This window comes from Alligator mississippiensis, chromosome 13, assembly GCF_030867095.1.
Source record: "Alligator mississippiensis isolate rAllMis1 chromosome 13, rAllMis1, whole genome shotgun sequence".
In the NCBI taxonomy this organism is placed as follows: Eukaryota; Metazoa; Chordata; order Crocodylia; family Alligatoridae; genus Alligator; species Alligator mississippiensis.
The window spans coordinates 2,492,459-2,512,995 of record NC_081836.1 but is presented as its reverse complement, the minus strand read 5'-3'; the positions used below and the strand labels follow the sequence as shown (position 1 = coordinate 2,512,995).

The following is a 20,537-nucleotide window of genomic DNA, read 5'->3' as shown; positions in this document are numbered from 1 at the left end:
GGAGCCAGTGCATCGTGATGGAAATCCCAAATGCAGCAGATGGTACAGACTGCAGGGCTCCGAGTGATGGAAGAGCTGCTTCAGAGATGCCCCTTGCGGGGAAAGAATGAAGAAAAAGCAGAAAACTGAAGAGGCCGGACACTGAGGTCTGCCGACATCTGGACCGATGCTGTGGTAGCCCCAAGCGGCAAGGGCATGCCGTGTGGCTGGCTTGACATCAGTCCTATGAAGTGCTGCACATGCATGTGGGAGTGGAGGGCTTGGGCTCTGATCCTCGCCTATGTCCCACTCCTGGCTGTGCTTGCCTCCTCCTTTGGCTCTGTCCTTGAACAAAGGTCCTAGTATTTGTATTACAGCAAGCCAGGCATTGCAGCTGCTCAAGAGGTTTCTTTTGGGACTGCATATCCCGAGTAGAAAGCAGGGTAGATATGCCTGTCACAGACTAACCAGAGTAGGTATGTATGTATATCTAGCTTCAGATGCTGCGAAAGGCCGTGCGCAAAGCAGTGCGTAAGAAGCAATATATCCCGAGACCTTGGAATCCTGTTTTTGGAGATAATCTGGTCCCAAAGCCAGAGGGCATCTCAGAAAGCACTGCGTGAAAGCTGCCCATAGACCGGCTCTCACCATCACAGCAGCTGAAGTCTACGCGTGCCAGTGCAGCGGGCCAACTCATGGCTGGAGCAACGGCAGAGGGGAAAGGCACGGAGGAGGTTGTGCCAATATGTGCAGCCCCCTTACGCTGCACGTGCACCCGAGCAAGGTCTCAGCTCCCCTGTGTGGAAAAAAGCCAGGCGGGGTGCAGGTGCCCAAGGACCAGGCGAGCAGATAGGAGAGGCAGAGAGGGAGTTATCAGGGCTCCAGCAGTGACGAAGCTCTCCCAGGGGAGGAGGAAGCAGGAGAGATATTAGCTAATAAACAGTTGCACATCTGTTGAGTATAAAAACCAAACACAACCCACTTGGCCGAGCCAGATGCAGGAAGCAGTCTCTGAGCCCAGGGAACAGAGCCTCTGTTGCTATGGGAATCTCTCCCGCTATCAGGCTTCATTGCCCTGGGAAGTGGCAATCCAGAGAGAAAACCCTGCAGAAGGGAGCTCCGGCTGCATTGTTCCACCTACCGCCGCTCTGGGGCTGGCTGCCCGGAGGAGAGCGATAAGGGAAGGAAAACAAAAGCCATTTTTCAGGAGCCCCTCAAAGGTCTGCAAATCTCCTGGCTCCACTTGCTGCCCTGCCCTCCGTGCTCCCAGGGCTGGGCTGCTTCTTCAGTCAGATTTATTTGCATATCAAGAACTGCAGTTCCTCGGAAGAGAAATAATAAACACTCCCACGGCCAGGGTGAGAGGCCTAGGGCAGGCAGCTGAACACAGGACGGCCTCTATCATTGAAGGTGCATCTGCTCGAAGGTCCCCTTCCCTGCAGAAGGCAATCCCACACACTCCCTTAAAGTCTTTTAATAACCCCAGCATCCAAATACTCAAGGCTTTAAAGCAAGACCACACTCCGTAGGGGCTGGCTTTGCATCCATCCCTCTGGCCAGGCAGGAGAGCATGACCCAGTCGATCATGGCCGTGCTGGGATCCAGCAAGGTTTCCCTTCCTAAAATCCCACTGTTCTGTCATCTCAAACCCTCCAGTTAGGAGAAGAGGCTGCTTGAACTTGCAAGGCAGGATCTGCCTACTGTTGACCCTAAATCCCCTATCTAGCAAAGATGCATGAGCTCTTGGAAGCAGACTGGGGAGCAGAAGGGAGATCATTTCATCTTTGTAGGGCAAGATGGGACCGCTCCAGGAACAATAACAATGAAGCCATGCGGGGTGCCCATGGTTAAAAAGAGATTTGATGGATTGAAAAGCATGCAGAAAAGAGCCACAAAGAGGACTGGAAAAATGCCTTTCGGCAAGAACCTGAAGGACCTCGATCAGTTAGTTAGAAACTCCAGGAGTAACTTCATCGAAGTGTGGCAGTACTTTCAGGGACAGAAAATACCAAGCACTGACGAGCTCTTCATTTCCATGGAGAAAGGCAGAACAAGAACCACCGCCCGGAAGTTAAAGCCAGACTAAATCCAACCCGCAACATGGCGCGATTTTCTGAACAAGGAGGGTGACTGACGGCTGGAACGAGCTACCAGGGGAAGTGGCTTGAAGTCTGGAAGCCTTTCTGGAAGTGAAACTTTAGCAAAACTCAGGATTTAACCTCACTACAGGACATCATTATTTGACCTGTGCTACACAGACTAGATGAACTGCTGACCCCAATCTGGCCTCAAATTTCATGCAGATAAGCGTGTTGGCCAGCTCAGGAACCATACTAATAGCAGCAGCACCCACAAAAGTGAGATGCTAACACAAAGCTTCCTTTAGAAATCACTTCCCGCTGTAGTCCCAACAGACAACATGGAGAGCAGTTCAAGGAGGGTGCTAGAAAGGTGTCTCACAGGGCGTGTGGAGCCTGCAAGTGCCAGCCAGTGCCTCCGGCAGCTGACAAGATTGCATGTGCCGTAAGTGAGAATCAACCTAGAAAAGCAATGCAATGAGAACAAGGAGGCTGAGGAGTTGTGGCCCTCCAAGGCATTGTTTACTGCTCATATATTCCTGGGTTGCCAGCTCACAGGGGTCCAGGCAGGGAGCCAGAGCCCTGCAGAGATCAAGCTGGGTGGATCCCAGCTTGGGATGGGTCCGCTAGATCCCGTCGACCCTTAGGGGCTGCATCCAGCACAGAGGCTCTCGCGCGGCTCTGCCCATGCCACAAGTGCGCAGTCAGGGGGAAGGCAGGATCGTGTGCATGGCTCCAGCGAGACACAAATGCTGTGGCTGCTGGAGCTCAGCAGCAGCGGAGTCACCCGATCCTCAGCTCTCCCCATCCCCGGCAGAGACGGAAGGAGCTGCCTTCTGCAGCCTAGCTAACTCTTGCCGGGCCCCTTCGGGCTGGGCAGCATGCGAAGACCACCCCGCACCTGGGCGCAGGGACCGGCTCCTTAGCATCTCCTCAGAGCCACAGAATAGGTCGCCAGGCTCCCTGCTGCCCACTATGAACGGGTTTCACTGCAGCACACATTTCCCCTTCACAGCCGGTAGCTAAAACCCAACGTTTTCTTCACCAAGGACCCCAGAAGTGCGGACCACCACGAAACGCCCTGGAAGCCCAGAGCGGCCGTGCCGGGACAGGGACTGGAGTCTTGTCTCCAGCACATGTGTTTGTCATCAGCGCTGCCAGTTCGGTGCAACATGAGCAGGTCGGGTTTCTCTGCCGGCTGCAACCGCCGTGTAACATTAGACTCAACGTTTTGCTCTGTTGTGTAATTCAATTTTGGTTTAGATTAAAGATCTGCAGAGATCGCACAAACCCTGGAACGAGGCAGCTGGAACCCACCTGCGTGTTTTGACTGTCCCTTGGCAATCACCAATTTACAAAATTAAAATCCTGCACAGAGGCGCTCTCCTGAAGTTAGACAGACACTTGGCTGGGACGGCCCCATCAGGGACGATCCTGCCTCGAGCAGGGGGCTGGGCTAGTTGACCTCGTGAGGTCCCTTCCAGACCTACTTTCCCATGTGCTCTATTATTTTCAGTCAACTTTGGATGCATCGCTTCCATTTGGACCCTGACATCAAGTGCAAGGTTTTCCTGCGCTCTGGGAAATGGCAGGAACACCCCTCTCCTACCAAACAAAGGCCCTCTTCCCAATCTCCGGCTTCAGATAATTACACCCAGAGCCTAGCGCTGTCCTTTGAGTCAGAAGCGCTGATAAGGAACCCCTTTGTTTGCTCCAGGATTGCACAAAAAGGCCCCGGGGGCTGCTGCAGCTGTGCAGACAGAGCTGACCCACTTCTCCTTTGGCAGGCAGACATTCGTGCGGGTCTGATCAATGCCCTGCCGACAGCGGCAGGCGGCTGCAGGGAGCTCTCTGCTGTTTGCTTGAAAGTTATTTCCCCTTCTCACCCGGACGGCCCTGCTCTCACACTGCTCAGAAAGCTGCAGCTGGCTTGTATCAACAGTCAATTCGCAGGCAGTCTTGAGCTTGGCTTTCTGGGTGGCTGCTGTGAGCCAGCCAGGCCCATCCCATCCCATCCCATCCCTTGCAGAGCTTAAGACGCACGTCACCTTCCCCGACAGCATCGCCAGCCCTGCACAACTGCTCCCACCCGTGCACCAGGAGCATCCTGCTGAAGTGCAACCCGGGGGGGGTCTTTGCAACAGATGCCAGCTCTGCTGCCAGGGCAATGCATGTCCAACTCCCTGCGCCAGCTGCGCCACCACTGCACAGACACGTGCTCCTTGCCTGCAGGGCTGGCTGTGCTCGTTAGACCACAAAGGTGGCTTGGTTACAGTCGTCTAGCCCACTGCAAAGTTTCTGCCCTTGCTTAGGGTCTGAAGTTTCCTGCTCTCCATCCACAGCAGATGGCAGAGGGGGGTCTGCTCCAGCTGTGGCTTAGAACGGCACTTTCGCCATCCCCTGCAAAAATAACGGGTTTGGGGCCAGTCAGCTGGGGCAGAGCCATGGAAATCTGGCCTGTTTCCCATAAGTGTGTGAGGAAGCAAGGCCTGGGTGTTCAGGGAAGGACCAAGACCATCCAACAATGGGAGCCGCAGGAAAGTGGCACGGACCTCTTGCTCTCAACCCTCCCCTGGCCGTACACTGGGGGGGGGCTTCCTTAGCCTCCAGCCTTCAGCAAGGCCTGGCGATCCTCGCCTGCACCAGTAAGTCCCTCCCAACAAACTGGCCGTGTCCCCAGCTGGCTCCCTCTGTGACTGGGAGAACAAAGAGGCTTTCTCCGCGGCAAGGGGGAGCGGGAGACGTGCCCACCGATTCGCTCTGTAAACTCCGAGTTCCTAGACAAAGCGATGAACACAAAGGTCAAAAATCCTGGGGGCGTAAAGAAAAATAAATAGCGGAGAGATCTGGTTTCCTGGTCGAGCCCACGGCTGCCGCCTCGGGACGGTCGGCTCACATCCTGCCCCGGCTGCAGCTGGCACCGAGGGCTGGCCAAGTCCTCTGGAGCTGCGGCACGCAGCGTGTCCCTGGTACACCCCAGCCGGGGATATGCCTGTATTCCCGGGAGGCCACCAGCCTAGCAGAGCAGCCCCAAATCACCTGGGGCTGAGCTCCCCTCCGTAGCTCACCCCAGGTCCCTTCCACCTCTGCAGGTCCCAGTCCTCCAGGGGAAGGGTGATGCTTCCAGAAATGCCTGCCTCTTTCTTTGGGCAGCTCATCTCCCTTGCCTATGCCATCTCTTTGCCTTCTGCCACCCCAGGGTGTGCTGCAAGCTGCTGTGCAAGGGTGGGGGAAGATTAGAGGTAGGAAGAGCCGCATGTTTTCTAAGGGGTTCAGCTCCCTGAGCTCCTGAGGGGGGAGGATGGAAAAGTAGCCGTGTTATTTGTGTTGCACGTGTTGTGTCGGGGCACTGAGCTCTGGAAGGAGCAAACAGCTTAGCCCCTGCCCTTGTAAGCATGTGTGCATACGGCTGCAGGCACCCTCTCCCAGCCCAGCACATCACCCCATGCCACAGCCCAACTGCCCGAGAGCCAAGTGACTGCCAGGCCGTGTCGGCTCACGATGGCCCCGGTAATTACTGCTGCAAGGCCGGCTCTGACCAGCAGCAGGATCTGCCCTGGGAGCTGGACAGGGAGCATTTTGTCAGGGCTTGTTTCATTCCTGGCTCCAAGCTAAAAGCAGCAGCGAAGAGCCCAGCCACAACTGACTGCTCGGGGAGCGCGGGATCCTCATCTTTCCGAGAGGAGCAGGGAAGTTTCTAAAGGCCAGCCTGTCCAGTGGCTCAGCCCATCGAAAGACCATCTCAGGGCAATGCCCCAGCTCAGGTCTGAGGCCGGTGGGCACAAGCACCCGGCTGCCTCTGCTGCTTCTCCCTGCCACGGAGCAGTGAAGCATCCGCCCTGTGTACTGGATCTGGCCCATGGGCTGTAGGGTGCTGATGCCTATCTTAGAGCATTTCTCCAGGGCCTGGGCACTTGCTCGTCTTTCCCAGAGCCTAGTAAGCATCTGCTTTGTCTCTAACATGGCTCCGTAAGAGGATGCTCACCCAAAAGGTGCTTCATGATGGCCTGATTGTGCTCCCAGAGCTTGTTGAAGGTGCCCCAGCGCGAATGCCCGTCAGGCACGGGGTTCGCCTTGATCCAGCCTCCGCAGGCATAGCTGAAGAAGTCGTCGCAGGGGTTCACCGATCGGTCCAGCGAGCTTAGGATGGAGCTGGTGACGGAGACGCAGGTTTCGGTCAAACACACCTGGGGTGGCTCTGGAAGGAGAGGGAAGAATATCAGGCCTCATGTCCCGGTGGAGGGAAAATCCCAGCGGGAGAAGAATCAGCACCGTTGAGACAGGAGAATAGCACAAGATTTCCTAGGACAGGTCCAGGGACAACCCCAGTGGTCCCCATAGACCCCGTGAATAGGGCTGCTCCACAGGCAATGTGCATTAATTGCAAAGGAAGGACTTACTGGCTTTGTACTGGAGCACCAGGGCCAAGATGCAGGCCAAGACGCCGACTGCCAGAACCACGACCAGCGCCAGGAGCCGCTTCTCCATGTGCGTGCGCTCTGCCCAGCAGCTCTTGCCATTCCCAGAGCCGCGGAAATTCACCTGGAGAGGAGGAAAGAGGAAGAATCCATCCAGCGCGTCTCTCCGGGGCTGGCGAGAAGGTCTCCACCTTCCCACCGGGCCGCTATGGCTCCGACTGGGTCAAGAAAGAGGTCGTTCCCACCGCCCCAGCCTCCTGCCTTTACAGCCCAGTGTTTTCAGTAAAGATTTTCCCTGCAGATAGCAGAGGTGCCAACGATGAGGTGTAACTAGGATAGTAAAGTGTCATCCGATCGGGTCTGAAAACTCTGCTTATTTCTCACGCAATGGGAGAGGTGAGCTTTGCCGTCGGCAGGCACGGCTTCACAAGAGTTTGCGGTCAGCCCGTCACGCCCAGGTCAGCAGAGCGCGGGGACTTTGGGAAGGAGGGGGAGGAACCCATTTGAAGCTTGCGAGTTGGAAAGGACTCCGCGCTCACCAGAAATCCTAACAGGAAGGGAGGTACAATGAGAGGAAATGCATGCAAAACAGTGCCATCGGAATAATATTTCAGACTCTCGCTATCCCACAGCCATCACCTGTTCTCAATTAGACAAGTTCTTGGAAATGTTTTCATGGAGGAGAGGTCTTCCACGAACTTGACTGATGGAAATGGGTTTTGGAAAGGTCAGGCCTATGTCTTTGGCCAAGCAGGTGCTACCAGCCAGCCGGGGAAGCACTGGTGTGTTGTGCGTCCTCCATGCCACTACCTAAATGTTTCTGGGTGGCTGGAAGTGACAGGGAAGACCTGCAAATGGATGCATGTGATGCCTTCACAGATGCTTGCTCATGAACAGACCTCAGCAGGAGCTGTTTTTACTTTTATTACCTAAAATTGTGGGACATTAGGGCCCTAGGACTGCACCTAGCTCCCACTGATTGCAATGGATTTAGGCACTGGGCCTAGTGACTTAGCTTCTTTTTAAGTTCCTTCCATGTATAAACCCCCAGAGCTTTGCAAAGGCAAGCCAGGGTCGTTATCCCCCTGCTTAAAAGTAATTATAATAATTTTGAATAATAATACCTAGAACTAAAGAAAAAATTCACAGATTGAGCAAACCGCCCCACGCCCATGTGACGACGGCTTGAAGGCAGGGTGCGCGTGGAGCACACGGTGCGCTGGGTGGGCAGCGAGCTCTGTCAGGCACATCATCTGGTCTGGGTTTATACAGGGTCTGGTGCTCACTAGCAACTTTTTGTATCCATCACCTAATGGTAATCCAGAAGGATGCTGTGGTTACCCCAAGCTCAAGCACAAAACTAAGGAACCCACGGAGTTAGAGTTACATTTGCATTTCTGGTTTGTGGACCTTATCCGAGTTTCCTGCGTGTTGTTGCCAGGATGATGCCAACCCCGCTGTAATGTGTGTTCCCCTCAATGGAGGCACTGGACTTTACCTGTACTGCAGGGGAACATACTGCACGCAGCAGTGGAGGTACGCGCTGTACGGGGCAGGGGCAGGCACGCGAGATCTGCTGTACCGGAACAGCCTGGCGATCAGATCAAACCAGCATCCAGCCCCCGGCAGCGGCTGAGGTTACTGATTACCTTCGTCCTGTGTACACATGGCATGCCAGCGCCGTGCCTGCGTCCCTGCTGGAGGCCCTCTCCCCGGTTAGACTTTGATCATCAAAAAAAGAGACCAGCAATACTAAAACAAGTGCACGGCGCACAGCTTCCGCGCCCACATGGAGCCAGCATGTGAATACACAGCTGTAGTGCTCGCCCTCCTTCTCTTCCCCATGGTGTACCACTGCCCAGGGTGGGACCACTCCTAAGATACCATGCACGCTCAAGGTCAGGCTGTGTTTATGCCAAGCCTAGACTCAGCCAGTCCTGATTATTCCTGGAAGAGTATACTGCAGCTTTCCCAGTGTTCAGCTTGGGGCTGGGAGAGAGCAGGGCAGGAAGCTGGCGAGAGACAGCCAAGCCTACCCTGGAAGGCTGGCCTTTCGGAGCTGCAGACACCCACTCAACCAAATGAAGTTGAGATTATATCACGAAGAGCCACAGCCCAGCCACCTTTAACCCACCAGCAAGGGAAGCAGCAAAGATACGGCAGCCCTGGCTTCATTGCTAGGTTAAAACCAGCTCAGCTATGGCTCCCCACATGAGCACACACCTCCATGGGCTGGGTGGACACCCCCCATGCCAGAGCAGAGCACTACGTGATGCATGCTGCTGTCTCCTCAGTCTGATGCTCCCGTCTCGGCTCCAGCCAGCCAGGATTTGGTCACAGGTCCCTAGTGCTGAGAGGTCTGGACCGTGGCTGGCTGAGCCATTAAACTCCTGCTGCCATCCACTGGCATGTGCATGCCTCCAGGATGGCACGAGGGCAGCAGCAAGGAGCAGTACACTCAATAATGATGTCCCTTTGATTCAGAAGCATGAATCGACCAGCTGCAAGGCTGTGCCCTGGCTTGCCACGGAGCAGCGATTCTCAACCTTTCTAGACTCAAGGCACCTTTCCGTAGACTCAGGGCATCCCTGCTTAAGACCCTGCAGCAACCTGGTTGAGAATCACTGTCACCGAGCGCAGCAGGATGTGGCATTACAGCTCCCGGAGGCAGAGAGCTCTCCGTCCCACAGCCTGGCAGAGGCAGCAATTCACTGGCACAGGGAAATGTCCAACCTCTGACCACGGTCCATTTTGGGGAGTAATTAGAGTGAGATTAGCATAATCTCCCCTGCTTTTGAAGGCAAGGGTGGGTAGATGGGTCATGAGAACAGGAGAGCTGCATGCAGAGGGATGGGCAGGAGAGAAGGCAACGCAGTAGTGCCTGCAGCAAGGAGAAAGCCATTTGCCAGAGGACTGTGGGGGCAGCAGAAGCCCCCCAGGCCATCGAGCCTAGTCCTTTGCCTTTGCAGGCAACCATTTGCATGCCCTAATTTGCCACGTCAAATCCTCATGTGCAGCTACAAGCTACAAAACCAGGGACACAAGAACACCCTGTAGACACCACAGGTAAAAGTAGCCAGGAAGGCCATGTTCACGCAGGACATGGAGGATAAAAAGGAGTAACAGGAGCAACCACACGCAACGCACTGACAGCGATAGCAAGAAATGTTGCCATGCCATTTGGGGCTGCAGTGCATGGAGACAGCAATGCAAGCACAGGCCCGAGTAACCCTTGGTGGGAGGCCTAAAGACCAAAATGCTGCGAGGTGGCACTGGGTTAATGGTCAGCAGACAGCTGGAACCGAAACAGGATGCCTCAGGGCTAGAAGCACGAGTGTCTGGAGCTGGAGCTAACGAGCCGGGGTTGTAGGGGCCAGAACAGACTCACATCCGCTGGGGTCATGTAGCACAGCGCTGAGAGACACTAAGGGTGGGAAGGGACCTCAGGAAGTCACATCCAGTCCACCCCCCTGCTCCAAGTAGGACCAGCCCCAACTACATCGTCCCAGGCAAGATCTCACTGGGTGTGAGGAACCACTCAACCCACCATCAGTTGGTTGAGGGCTAATTTAAATGGTAAATTTATGACTAGGGAAGGAAGCAGGGAGAAATCCAGGAGAGCAGCATGGAGCCCCTTGTGCCAATGGGTCGGGGAGTCTCTGTGAGCCTCTGGCTGTCTCAGCCACTCTTCAAGCAGCCCTACAAGTGTGAAGACAAGCTATCATCAGTGAGCCGGATTCTCCGGTGGGTCCAGGCTAGCTTACACCCACTGAGCCTCTGACCCGTGCTATTATTTGAAAAACATTCAGGTTTTCACTGCATTTGCCCAGCTGTAGTAGCTTTCCGCTGGTCAAAGCTCCCTGGGCAAGGGTCTGTGGGCTACCGTCCGTCTTGCCTACCATAGCACAGAGAACCTGGCAGCTCCCCTATGCAGTGTTTAAGGCCTCCGGTGTTCCTCCCCAGAAGTGGCCGCACTGCAGGATGAAGGGATTTCTCTAATGTTGGATGTTAAAACAAACAAAACCAAGCAAAACAGGACTTTGCCATGGGCTTGATTAAGTTTCACAGGATGCTTGCAGGGGGGCAAAGGAGAGACTTTTCCAAGTTCAGCTACCAAAGCCGGCAGTAGCTGTCTTTGCATTTGAGCACGGCCACAGCTGTTCTCGGCCTGAAGAAGATTAACTGTTAGGTTCCTTAAAGCAGGCGACTGGATGCATCTGCCTCTTCCTACACAGTCCTGCTGCGCAGGTCCCCGACGCTGCATGCTTAATTGCACCTGACTGACAGCGATTAGCGCTCTACATTGGCAGGGGAGGAAGCATATCTCTTTGAACTGGAAACCATCAGCCCATGAACATGCCCTGGCTCTAACACTGTTTGCCGACCCTCCCAAGACGCTACACAGGTAACAGGCCCTGAACAGGAGCCAAAACATAGTGTCGGGCACACCTGGGTCATACTGTAATGCAATGTAAACCTTCTCGGGAGGTTTTAATAAAGCTGTTTCTGGCAGAGCTGCCTTCAGAAGGCTCCTAAACGCCTGGCTCATAGTGGCTAGGCTAAAGCAGATTGCACAAGCTAGCAGGCTTTGGACAGTGAGCCCGTGTCCAGTTATGGACACTGCTGGGAATATGTCCCCTCTGGGCCTACAAGTGCTTGGCCAAACACTACTCTTCTAAGCAGCCAGTAGCTTCTCGCTGGGTCCCCAGGGCACCATCCTTGTAGAGATGAGTGGCTCTGGCTCTTCCAAGGACTTGAAAAATTTCTCATGGCTCAAAACTCACAGGTGACCTCCGTGAGCGAGAGGCAGGCCCCTTGGAGGCTGCTCAGCAGCACACCATGCCAGCTGGATGGAGACAAATGTCGTCTCCCAACAACTTTGGGACTTTAGCTTGGTAGGTGCTGCTGCTAGAGTTGGGAACTGGGGTACTTTGTCCCTCTGTGCCTCAGTTTACCACCTGGGGACCGGTGCTGGCTGGCGAAGTGCTCAGATACGGCAGTGATGGGACCATGTGAACACCTTGGGTGGGCAGGACGAGCTCCGTGACCCCTGTGAGGAGGATCAGGGGCTGACCTGCAGCATGGCAGCCCCTGGCTTTTGCTGCAGTCCGTTCAGAGCTGTCCTCGAGTGCGCTCTCCTAGCCCCAAAACTGCTCGCACCCCTCCTGGTGTGCGCCTGGGTGCTCCGCCAGCTCCCCCTCACAGCTTTACTAGTGCAGCTCGGCTTAGACCTGCATTGGCTCATCTGTTCTTTATTGGAAGAAACAGCGGGGCACAGGATGAGAAGCCAGGCAGAGAGCTGCTCGACTCCATCTAGACCAGCCTCGAGGACCCAAAGCAGGTCCGAGCTTCCTGGGTCCTCCACTCGCCCCCTCTACTGAGATAAGGTAGCACCCTGCCTTGCCTTCTGCTTCCCTTATTGAAATAAAGGGACCAGGGATGTCAGACTGGACCAGCGAGAAGGCAACACTCATGCAAGATGCTCTCTGGTGGGACAGGACAAGCTAAGAGAGACCTTGAGAGACTCACGCAGGGCTGGTCTGCCCCTGGAGTTACAGCCGAATGGATGCAGCACTTCAAAGACACCCTCTTGGTCCAAACCAATTTGCAAGTGTAGAGAAGCCCTTGGGCCTCTTGGAGAGGATCTCTAGGACGTTCAGGGGCAGGGGGCTGCAACTCCCTCCTTAAAGCTCCTTTTTGCCAGCAGCAAGCTTTGCAACAGCAGTCCCAGCACACTGACAACCTACTGTATGGACCGGCGATGTCTCCTTATTTCCCCAGACTGCCCCACGGACCCACATCTATCCATTGCCTGTAATTGGTAAGACTATAAGCTCGCTGGGATACCATTGTGTGTCCAGACAGCGCTTTGCACAGTGCTGCAACAGGGCTCCTATGGGCTCTGGTAGTACAAATGAACAAAAAATGCTGTTTTCATTGGGTTGGTTTTTTTTCCCCCCAGGCCACAAGGCCCGATATAACATGACACGGCCACCTGCATCACACGGGCAGTAAAATGCCACCTAGCAATTCCTGCTACAAGCCCAGCCATTTGTGGCTGAACTAGAACATCTCTTTTATAACATCATCCCATCTGGGCTCAAAGGCTCCAAGTGGCAGAGAATTAACCACATCCCTTGGCAGGCCGTCCCAATCCTCCTCACTGCGGAGGAAAAAAAAATCCGTGCTGGCTTCAGCTGCTAGCCACTGGGTCTTGTTTGTCTAGTAGATTAGAGGGCTCGGCAGTATCAAGTGTCTTCCCCCTGCTTATGTAACTCCAGACAGTGGTCAAGCAGGATGAGACAAGGTTTACCTCCCAGGCTAATCCACACTTGGCCTTTGGTCAAGTTGAAATTCAGGGCTGGTGGGATAGCTCTCGCGGGCACACACCCAAAACACACTCTGGTGTTTCTGCCGCCAGCCAAGAGCCGCCGTGCTCCTTGCAGCGTGTTGGCTGGGGTGCCCAAGGTGCACATCGCCCCTGATTTCGGGGCCTAGGAGCTGTGGGTGGTGACGAAAGGAGCAATGGGGGGGGAGGGATTGGCGGGGAACCCAGTGGTGTTACAGCAGGGGTAGTCAGCCTGCAAAGGGTGTTGCTTTGAGGCCGCTGTATCCAAGGCTATGGACCAACAAGAGCCAGAGCTCGGGGCTAATGGGGACAGGTGAGAGGCATCGGTTTGGCCAAGAGAGCTGATGAGACTGTTGGTCAGGAAACCTGGAAAGCCCAGGTGGCTTGTTGGAAGCAGTCCTAGCTCAGTCTGCCGCTGCAGCTGTTGCTCACGTTCAGGAATACCCACCTGTGTCCAGCCTTGCGAGTGGGTAGACTGTCCTCGCGCCCATACCAGAGGCCACGGAGACCTGCCCAAACTCCACCGCCAGCCCAGCGTGAACAGGCAGGGACTTCCACCAGGCCTAGCACCCAGGCCAGGTGCACGCGCAGGCCTGAAGAAGGGCGTTTATGCCCGAAAGCTTGCAAAGAACAATTTTTCCAACTATTTAGTGGGTCTAATGAAAGAGATCACATCGACCCAAAGAACCTTGTCCACCACAGAAGCACATTTACCGACCTGTCACTTGAGCCAAAGCACCCCACCTGCTTTGGGGGTGGAAGCTGCCTTTAGGGGCACGGGGCTCACTCGCCTCCCCCAGCTCAAAGTGCAGAAGGGACTGGCAGGGGACCACAGGCAGCACTGGAGCGGGGGAGCTCCTTCCTACCTACCAGGGCTCCATCCTCCACCTTCCCAGTGTGGTGGCAGGGAAATCATACAGGGCGACCCCGCTGTGAGTCACATCCCCCTTTGCCTCTGGCTGGCAGCTGCATCACATGCAAAGAGGAAGGTGTTGCGGGCGCGAGCACCTACCTGGATCCCATTAGGGTAAACTTCTCCCTCCCCGATGGAGTCCACCAGGTCTTCCTCGTCCAGCGTTGCCCGCTTGTAGGTCGACATCTGAAACGTCAAATGGAGAACAGATTCCCTTAACACCTCCATGGTCCGGGGCACCGAGAGGCGCCTGCCCCGCCAGCCAGGCACTGCTCTGCGAGCCGGGAAGCTGGCGCATCAGCTCAGGGCCTGCTGGCTGGAGCCCCATCGTGCAGGATCTCTGCTCATGGTACCGAGCGGGTGGCCCCGGAGCCGGCAGTCCCAACTGCTACCAACTGAGCGGCTGAGCAAAGGTAACTGCGGGCAACTTCCCCTGCTCGGACTCGCGGCTCCTTCCCGGAGAGTCCAAGTGCATCAGCGCCCGGGAGCGTGAGCCGGGCTGGCTCGGGGACATCCGCCCAGCCGCGTTATAGATCCTCCGCGAGGCTTCGCGATAACGCTACCCAACACGTCTGAGCCGGAGGAACTCGGAGAGGCATGAGAGCAGTCAGCCCGGCCTCTGCCAAGAAAACCTTCCCCGTCCCCACATCTCTCATGCAACCCTCCTGTTAGCCTGAAGGAAACTTTCCCTTTCAGCGGGGAGGTCTCCTGCGCAGCGAGGGGCCGCGGCAGCCCGGCCCGAGAACATCAGACGGTCACGTTTCAAAACACAGGATCGGGGACGGAGCCAGAGAACAGGAAGTAAAATAAAGTCTGCCCGAGTTTGTAAAGCTACATTCCACAGCAGGAGCCAGAGGATTGTTGCACAGCTTCAGACGCCACCCCTCTTCCCGCGGGCTAGCTCCACCCCTGCTCCAACCCCATCTCCCAGGAAGGATGGCGCGGAAAGGGGGGACCAGCAGGCAGGAAGGTAGCGAGGGAGATGCTTTAGGAGCTGTCATGGCCCGAGTGCCAACGTTATCCTCGTGTGACCTTTCCTCCTGTGCGCCAAGCGTGCCGGGGTCTGTGCATGGGGCGGCTGGGCTCTCCCACCCAGTGGGTCCAACATCTGGGGAGCATCTGGTTTCTGTGACATGTCCTACCCCTCTGCCCATCGCTACTACCACCGCCTGACGAAGACCAAATCCGGGGGCTGCCCCAGCATCCTGGCCCCTCTCGTCCCGCTGCCTGCCTGGGCCCTGAGCAGAAGCTCAGCGTGAGGCCTCTGGGACTTGCTCCTGCTCTCGATGAAAGGTTTTCCCTCTGCCCACCCCACTCACCCCAAGCCCTGGACTAGGGACGGGACAGCGAGAGAGCAGTTTGCCCAGGACACAACAGACCTGGACTCTCCGCTGCCTCCTCTCCTACCCGGGCATCGCTTCCACCTGGGCCAGGCAGCGCAAGGACTCCTGTTCCCGTAAGCCAGGGCCAGACTCCCAAGCCAGCCCACTGCTTGTAGCCGTGTCAAGCTCAGCTCCAGGCCTTTCCCAGTCTGTACAAGCTTGACCGCCCGGCCCTCAGGAGATGTGATAGCAGCACAAGGACTAGCTGGTTCAGGTCCCCGTGGCAGCTGAGCTCATGGCACAGGCTGCACCACAGCTGCATCCAGGGCCCGCTCAGACACAGGAGGCTGACTCACATCGCCAGCACGATAAAGATCCTACCACTGGTCTGGGAGCTAGCTCATTTAAAGCCGGTGTGGCTATATCTACCCCTGCTGCAGTCACACCTCTGTCTGCAATGTGGACATAGCCTGAAGCCACGTTAACTCCCAGCTGTGGGCTTGAAACGCACTTCCCAGCACACGGGGATTTGAACGAGCCGGCTGCCAGGATGCATCCGTTCCAGCCCTGCTACTAAAGCGTTAACCTGGATCTCTGGCTTTAGTAAGCTGTAGTTATTGGGGGGTTAGGGCACTTCGTCCCCCCCACTCCACATGACCCATAAACACTCCCTTGCCAGCTTAAACGGAGCGGAGAGATGCAGAGACACGCGTTTGATATTGCACAACACCTGCCTCCGCTCTAACAAGCAGCTGCCTTTGCTCAGCCTCTTTTAAATGTCCTGCAGGATGTTGCAGCTGGAGTTAATTCCTCACCCAGTGATTTGCGCTATTACTTGTCCAATCTCCCCCAGCAACAGCACCGATCATCCTCCTTTTACAAGACTAATAACCAGACACCCCACCAAAGTCTGTTCCCTCCTGGCTCACACACTTCTGGAGCATGTTATTAATATGCTGCTACTGTTAATCAGAGGGTTGTCAGCATCCATGCAGTTCACTTAATCCACCTCTTTGAAAGTTGATAAATATTAAGACCAGGGTGTAAATAGGAAATAGTTGGAGATCAAAGGAAAAGCTCTGCTGGAAATAAGCGGTGGATTGTCCAGGTCTCTGATTTATGACACAGGAACAGGCATGCCGGCCAAAACCAACCACTCACGGAGGCAGAATCATCCGATCTGTGAAGGCTTGTTGTTGCCATAAATCCCACAAGCTGGTCCACGCAGGTGGGGCTAGTCAAACTGTCCGCGGAGGCACGGGATCCCCTGCAGCAGCGCAGGATTGGGGCTAGGGAGGGAAATCCTGAGCACAATCCGCTGGATGGACCGAATGGCAGGATTCAATACTAAAGCATAAGTCACGGACTCCACACGCTGTAACCTGTTTTCACCCCCCGTCTTCCCATTCAAATGCTGCACCAAAACCTCCAGCGTGTAATCACTGTAAGATGCTTATACTTTAACAAACAGGGCTTCTCTTCTGGACCCCCGGTCCTCCAAGACGTTCACTGCATTTCCCAGCTTCATGCACAAATCCCCAGCCTGGAGTTGCACCCCCTGGGGAACCGTTGGCACGAAAGCCTAAGCGATGCTCCCAGGGTGAGAGAGCGAGCATTAAAATCGATGACAAAAGCCGGTTGGTCTTTAATAGCAACAATTTTGAGCCGGCATCTGTGAGAGGCAGGTGCAGGATGTGGGTGTTCCCTACCCAATGTGCTAAAACCCACAGAAAACTGCCTCCGCTTTATGTTTTTCAGTATTTAAAGCTCCACTTAGATGTTGTCTGTGCCCAAGTTACGGCATCGCTTTGAACTGAGGGTCAGCTCTGCGACCCGGGGGCAGGCAGGGATGGTCTCAGCGCTGATCCAGGTGCCCAGGACCCCGAGTCCTGTGCCTACAGCCCCTGGGCTCTGCTGCAGTGGAAATCACACTTCCGCATACGCACAGTCTCAGCTGGTGCCTCTTCAGGGCTGCCACTAAATAACCATCTAACGAGTGGCTAATGCTATTAGCATTTATTTTCCAGAAACATTTCCGGCCTGCCACAGAGCGAGAGCCATGTGGAGAAGGCCTTGGCCTGGTAGCACACAGACTGCCAGATGCCGGCTGAGCAGCCAGCACCCAGGTGCAGCAGATGCCTACCGCCTGCAGCCATTAACCAAGTTCGAGTGGAGCCAGCTGCAAGGAGAGAGGTCAGAGGCGTGTGCAGAATGACTCAGGTTTGGGGAGGCTGCCGGGCTGGTGTATTTATAGCCCTGCAGCTCTGCCAGTCACACGCCTGGTGCAGACACCTTAGTCTGAAATACAAGCGACCGGAGCAGGGCCATGTTGTCAGAAGAAAGTCTCTTTTATTGGAGATGATGGGATCCAGGCAGGCAGCTCCGCTGGCCCAGCTACAAAGGGATAATTACAGCGTGACAGCTCTGCCCCGCAGTTTCCCCAGGCAGACAAACCGTGTTACTGAATTAAGATGCTGGGTTGTTGTTTTTTTTTAAAAAAGCCTAAAAGGCCTTTTCTTTCACAGAAGGGAAGCCTTGTGCTTGTGGGAGGGCTCAGGGCAGAATATCAGCTGGGACCTCTATATATAGAGCTGTCTAGAAAGTGAGTTTGCCTCTGGCGGCCATGCCAAACCGAGAAGGACCTGCTGACAGCCGGAAATGGATATATTAGCTCCTAAGCTGCACCGTGGCAGCCCTTGCAGGCATGTCCTGCTCCTGTGGGCTGCATGCAGCCTCCTGGTCCGCGGGGGCTTCCACCTGGCTGCTCCGCTCCTGGGCCGTACGAGCAGGCTTAGTGGGCTGATGTCAGCCCTGCTGCGCGCTCCGGCCACTGCCCTTTTCCAGGTCTCCCTTGCAGGCTGGATCTGCACTGGGCGTACTGACTTTTATTACCGAAATGCTGCCGGCCCCGTTTCCAGAGGTCTTGCTTTGCTGTCTCCCCCCATGACTGCCAATGCAGAGGCTCTGCCAACCCAGATGAATCATGTGAGACGTCGCTGTGACGTGCAGCCCTTCCCAACGGCCTCCTAGAGAGAGCCTTGCACCCAGGATCCAGGCCCTGAACCAGGCAGGTTACACCCCAGGAAGCTGGAGCTGGGATAGACATGTGGGAGACTGGTGAATTCAGGAGCTGACCAAAAAGGATGTGCTCCTTATCTTTCATTTCTACCCAGGAGAACTTTTACAGTCTTTTCTCCGGCGCCTGATGAAGGGTGTTTGCAATTAAAGCATTTTTTTTTTTTTTGCAAAAATCTTGTTGGTCTAATAAAAGATACCACCTTTACCACGATCCTGATTGCTTTTTCCAGCTGACCCTGATCACTGAGGCCAAAACTGAGAATGGGAGAGAAGTCGGAGAAGGGGAGACGGCTCCTGCCAGAGCGGGCCTCTTCCAACCAGTGCATTACCCCAGCTGCATCCCATCCCATCCTCTGACAACTGAGGACGCGGCAAATCTGCCCCTGCCCCGACGGCGCAGCACACGCCCACCCCAGCCCCAGCGTTGCTTGGCAGAGGGCCTGTTTCTTATCACTTCCAAAACAGCCGTGTCTCCATAGCGTGCGCTGCCTCCCCGGCGTCTGCGACGCCTGCCCTTGAGAGAGCGCTCATCACAACAAGTGGAAATCTCGCGTTCTGGGAAGTCTCCGTCGCTCTGCTCCCATCAGCTGACAAGCAGCGGGGCTTATCTGTGCCTTCCCATTTCCTTCCCTGCAAAGCACGGCGGCTGCTCAGGCCTCTCGGCCTGGCACCATCCGGGCACCCAGCGCGGCCAAGCATTGTCTGCGAGATGCGTGTGACTCAGAGAGAAAACAACCCTGGCGATTGCTGCAAAGCTGGTTTTCCTCTGAGTGGCTCTTTCTGGTACAATGAGAAACCTAACACTCGGCTTCCTGCCGGGTTTGCATAACGCTGGAACGGTCCAGACAGGAGACTCTGTCTGACAGCCCGGCACAATCCCGAGATCCATCTCAAGCAGAACATCAAACAGTGAAGTTGTTGCTATAAGGCTTGGCAAATCCCTCCCGCCCACCCATGACAAAGAAACCAGCTCAGTCCTGCCCACTCGGCCCCACAGAGAGGAATCAGCCTGGTCTACGGGAGGGTGCTGAGCCTTGTTATACTGCTGCTAGCAAAGGAGCGTTGTAGGTAGCCCCGAGGATCGGTGCACCCTGGTGCTGCCAGACCGAATCAGATCCTGGTGCTAACCAGCTAAAGCAGTCAGGACAAAAGTCGGGCAGGTTCCCGTGAGCCCCCTGCACCGGCGACAGAACTACACTGAACAGGGAGCAAGGATGAGCTGGTCTCGGCTTTGGCCGGAGGGGAAGGGAAGGCCTCCAACCTTCTGGCCTAGACCCAGAGACCTGGCACGTTATCTCTGGCGGCGCCAGGCTGTCTTGACATGCCCGCCAGGCTGCTGAGTTTCAGTGGAAACTGCTGGATTTTACACGATGCCCCGAGGGAGAAAGATACCGTATGTGACAGACAGCTTCCAGCTCGGAGACCGGCTCGGCTCCAGCTGGCCTGGCCCGAGGAACATAGCTCCGCTGGCGGGCGCACCTCTGCCCTACGGTGCACGCGGCGTCGCGCTCCTCTCGGGGTGTGGGTAATGGGATTGGGTGCAAGTCACCTCCAGCCTGGAAGCTGGTCTGTGCCTCCTTTGCTCCCATGTACACATGGGAGAGAGCGCCAGAAACAGCCTTGGTTGTACATACCACTGGTCCCTTTTACACTAGCTGTGCTGCTGTAGTGGGACTGATCACGTTATAGCCATGTCCACAAACCATGGTAGACTCTTGCTATGTTATACAAGTATAAGTACTTAGCCCTCATCTTCTATAGATAGAAGAGTGTTGTTGCTCCCATTTTACAGGTGGGAAAACCGAGGCACAAGGGGAAGAAAGTGGTTTTCCCATCACTCCATAGCAGAGCTGGGAACAGACCATAAGCCTTGTGTTTCACAGGCCAGGGCACGAGCTCAGGACCCTGCTCCCACGCTGTGCAGCACGCCGCGGTCCCAGCACCGCCACCAAGCTCGGCCTGTCGCGCAGTGCAGTGACTGCGCTCGTTGTGACGCACCCGCTGGTTACGTTCCCCGAGCTCGAGCTGGTGACACAATCCAGGGAACCTCGGCTTCGAAGCAGCGACAATGCAAACCGAGCCCAGCCGAAAGTTTACGCACTCCCAAGATTTAGTGTCTTCCTGCCAATTTCCTGCAGGCTGGCCGTGTCCTCCAGGATACGCCGTACAGAAGCAGAACGAGCAAAAGCCAAGTCCCTTCCAAGCCTCCAGCAAATCAATGCACTCATGTCTGGAGGGAGACTGAAACAATAGCCAAAAGGAGGTGGGAACTTCCCTTCCCTATCTCAGTGCCCTGATAAGCCCCAATTTGGATGTGGTGTCAACACCATTAACCTTTTCACCTCCAGTCACTGTGTGGGAGAATATGAATGATTTTGATCTGAAAACACCACCCCTGAC

The 20,537-nt window shown here is 55.5% G+C and overlaps 1 protein-coding gene across 3 annotated transcripts in view; it reads right to left on the bottom strand.

The window, feature by feature from the left end:
* ECE1 (endothelin converting enzyme 1) overlaps positions 1–20,537 on the bottom strand; it is a 57,541-nt gene that overhangs the window by 18,113 nt on the left and 18,891 nt on the right. For 2 of the 3 annotated variants that reach the window (XM_014597959.3, XM_014597961.3), the window contains exons 2-4: positions 13,837–13,923; positions 6,458–6,599; positions 6,043–6,255 (exon numbers count right to left, since the gene is read on the bottom strand). In XM_014597959.3, coding sequence (XP_014453445.1) covers positions 6,043–6,255; positions 6,458–6,599; positions 13,837–13,923 — 442 coding nt within the window. Of the gene's footprint in view, positions 1–6,042; positions 6,256–6,457; positions 6,600–13,836; positions 14,584–20,537 lie in introns of those variants that run through there. The other variant, XM_059716650.1, reaches the window with a different exon arrangement.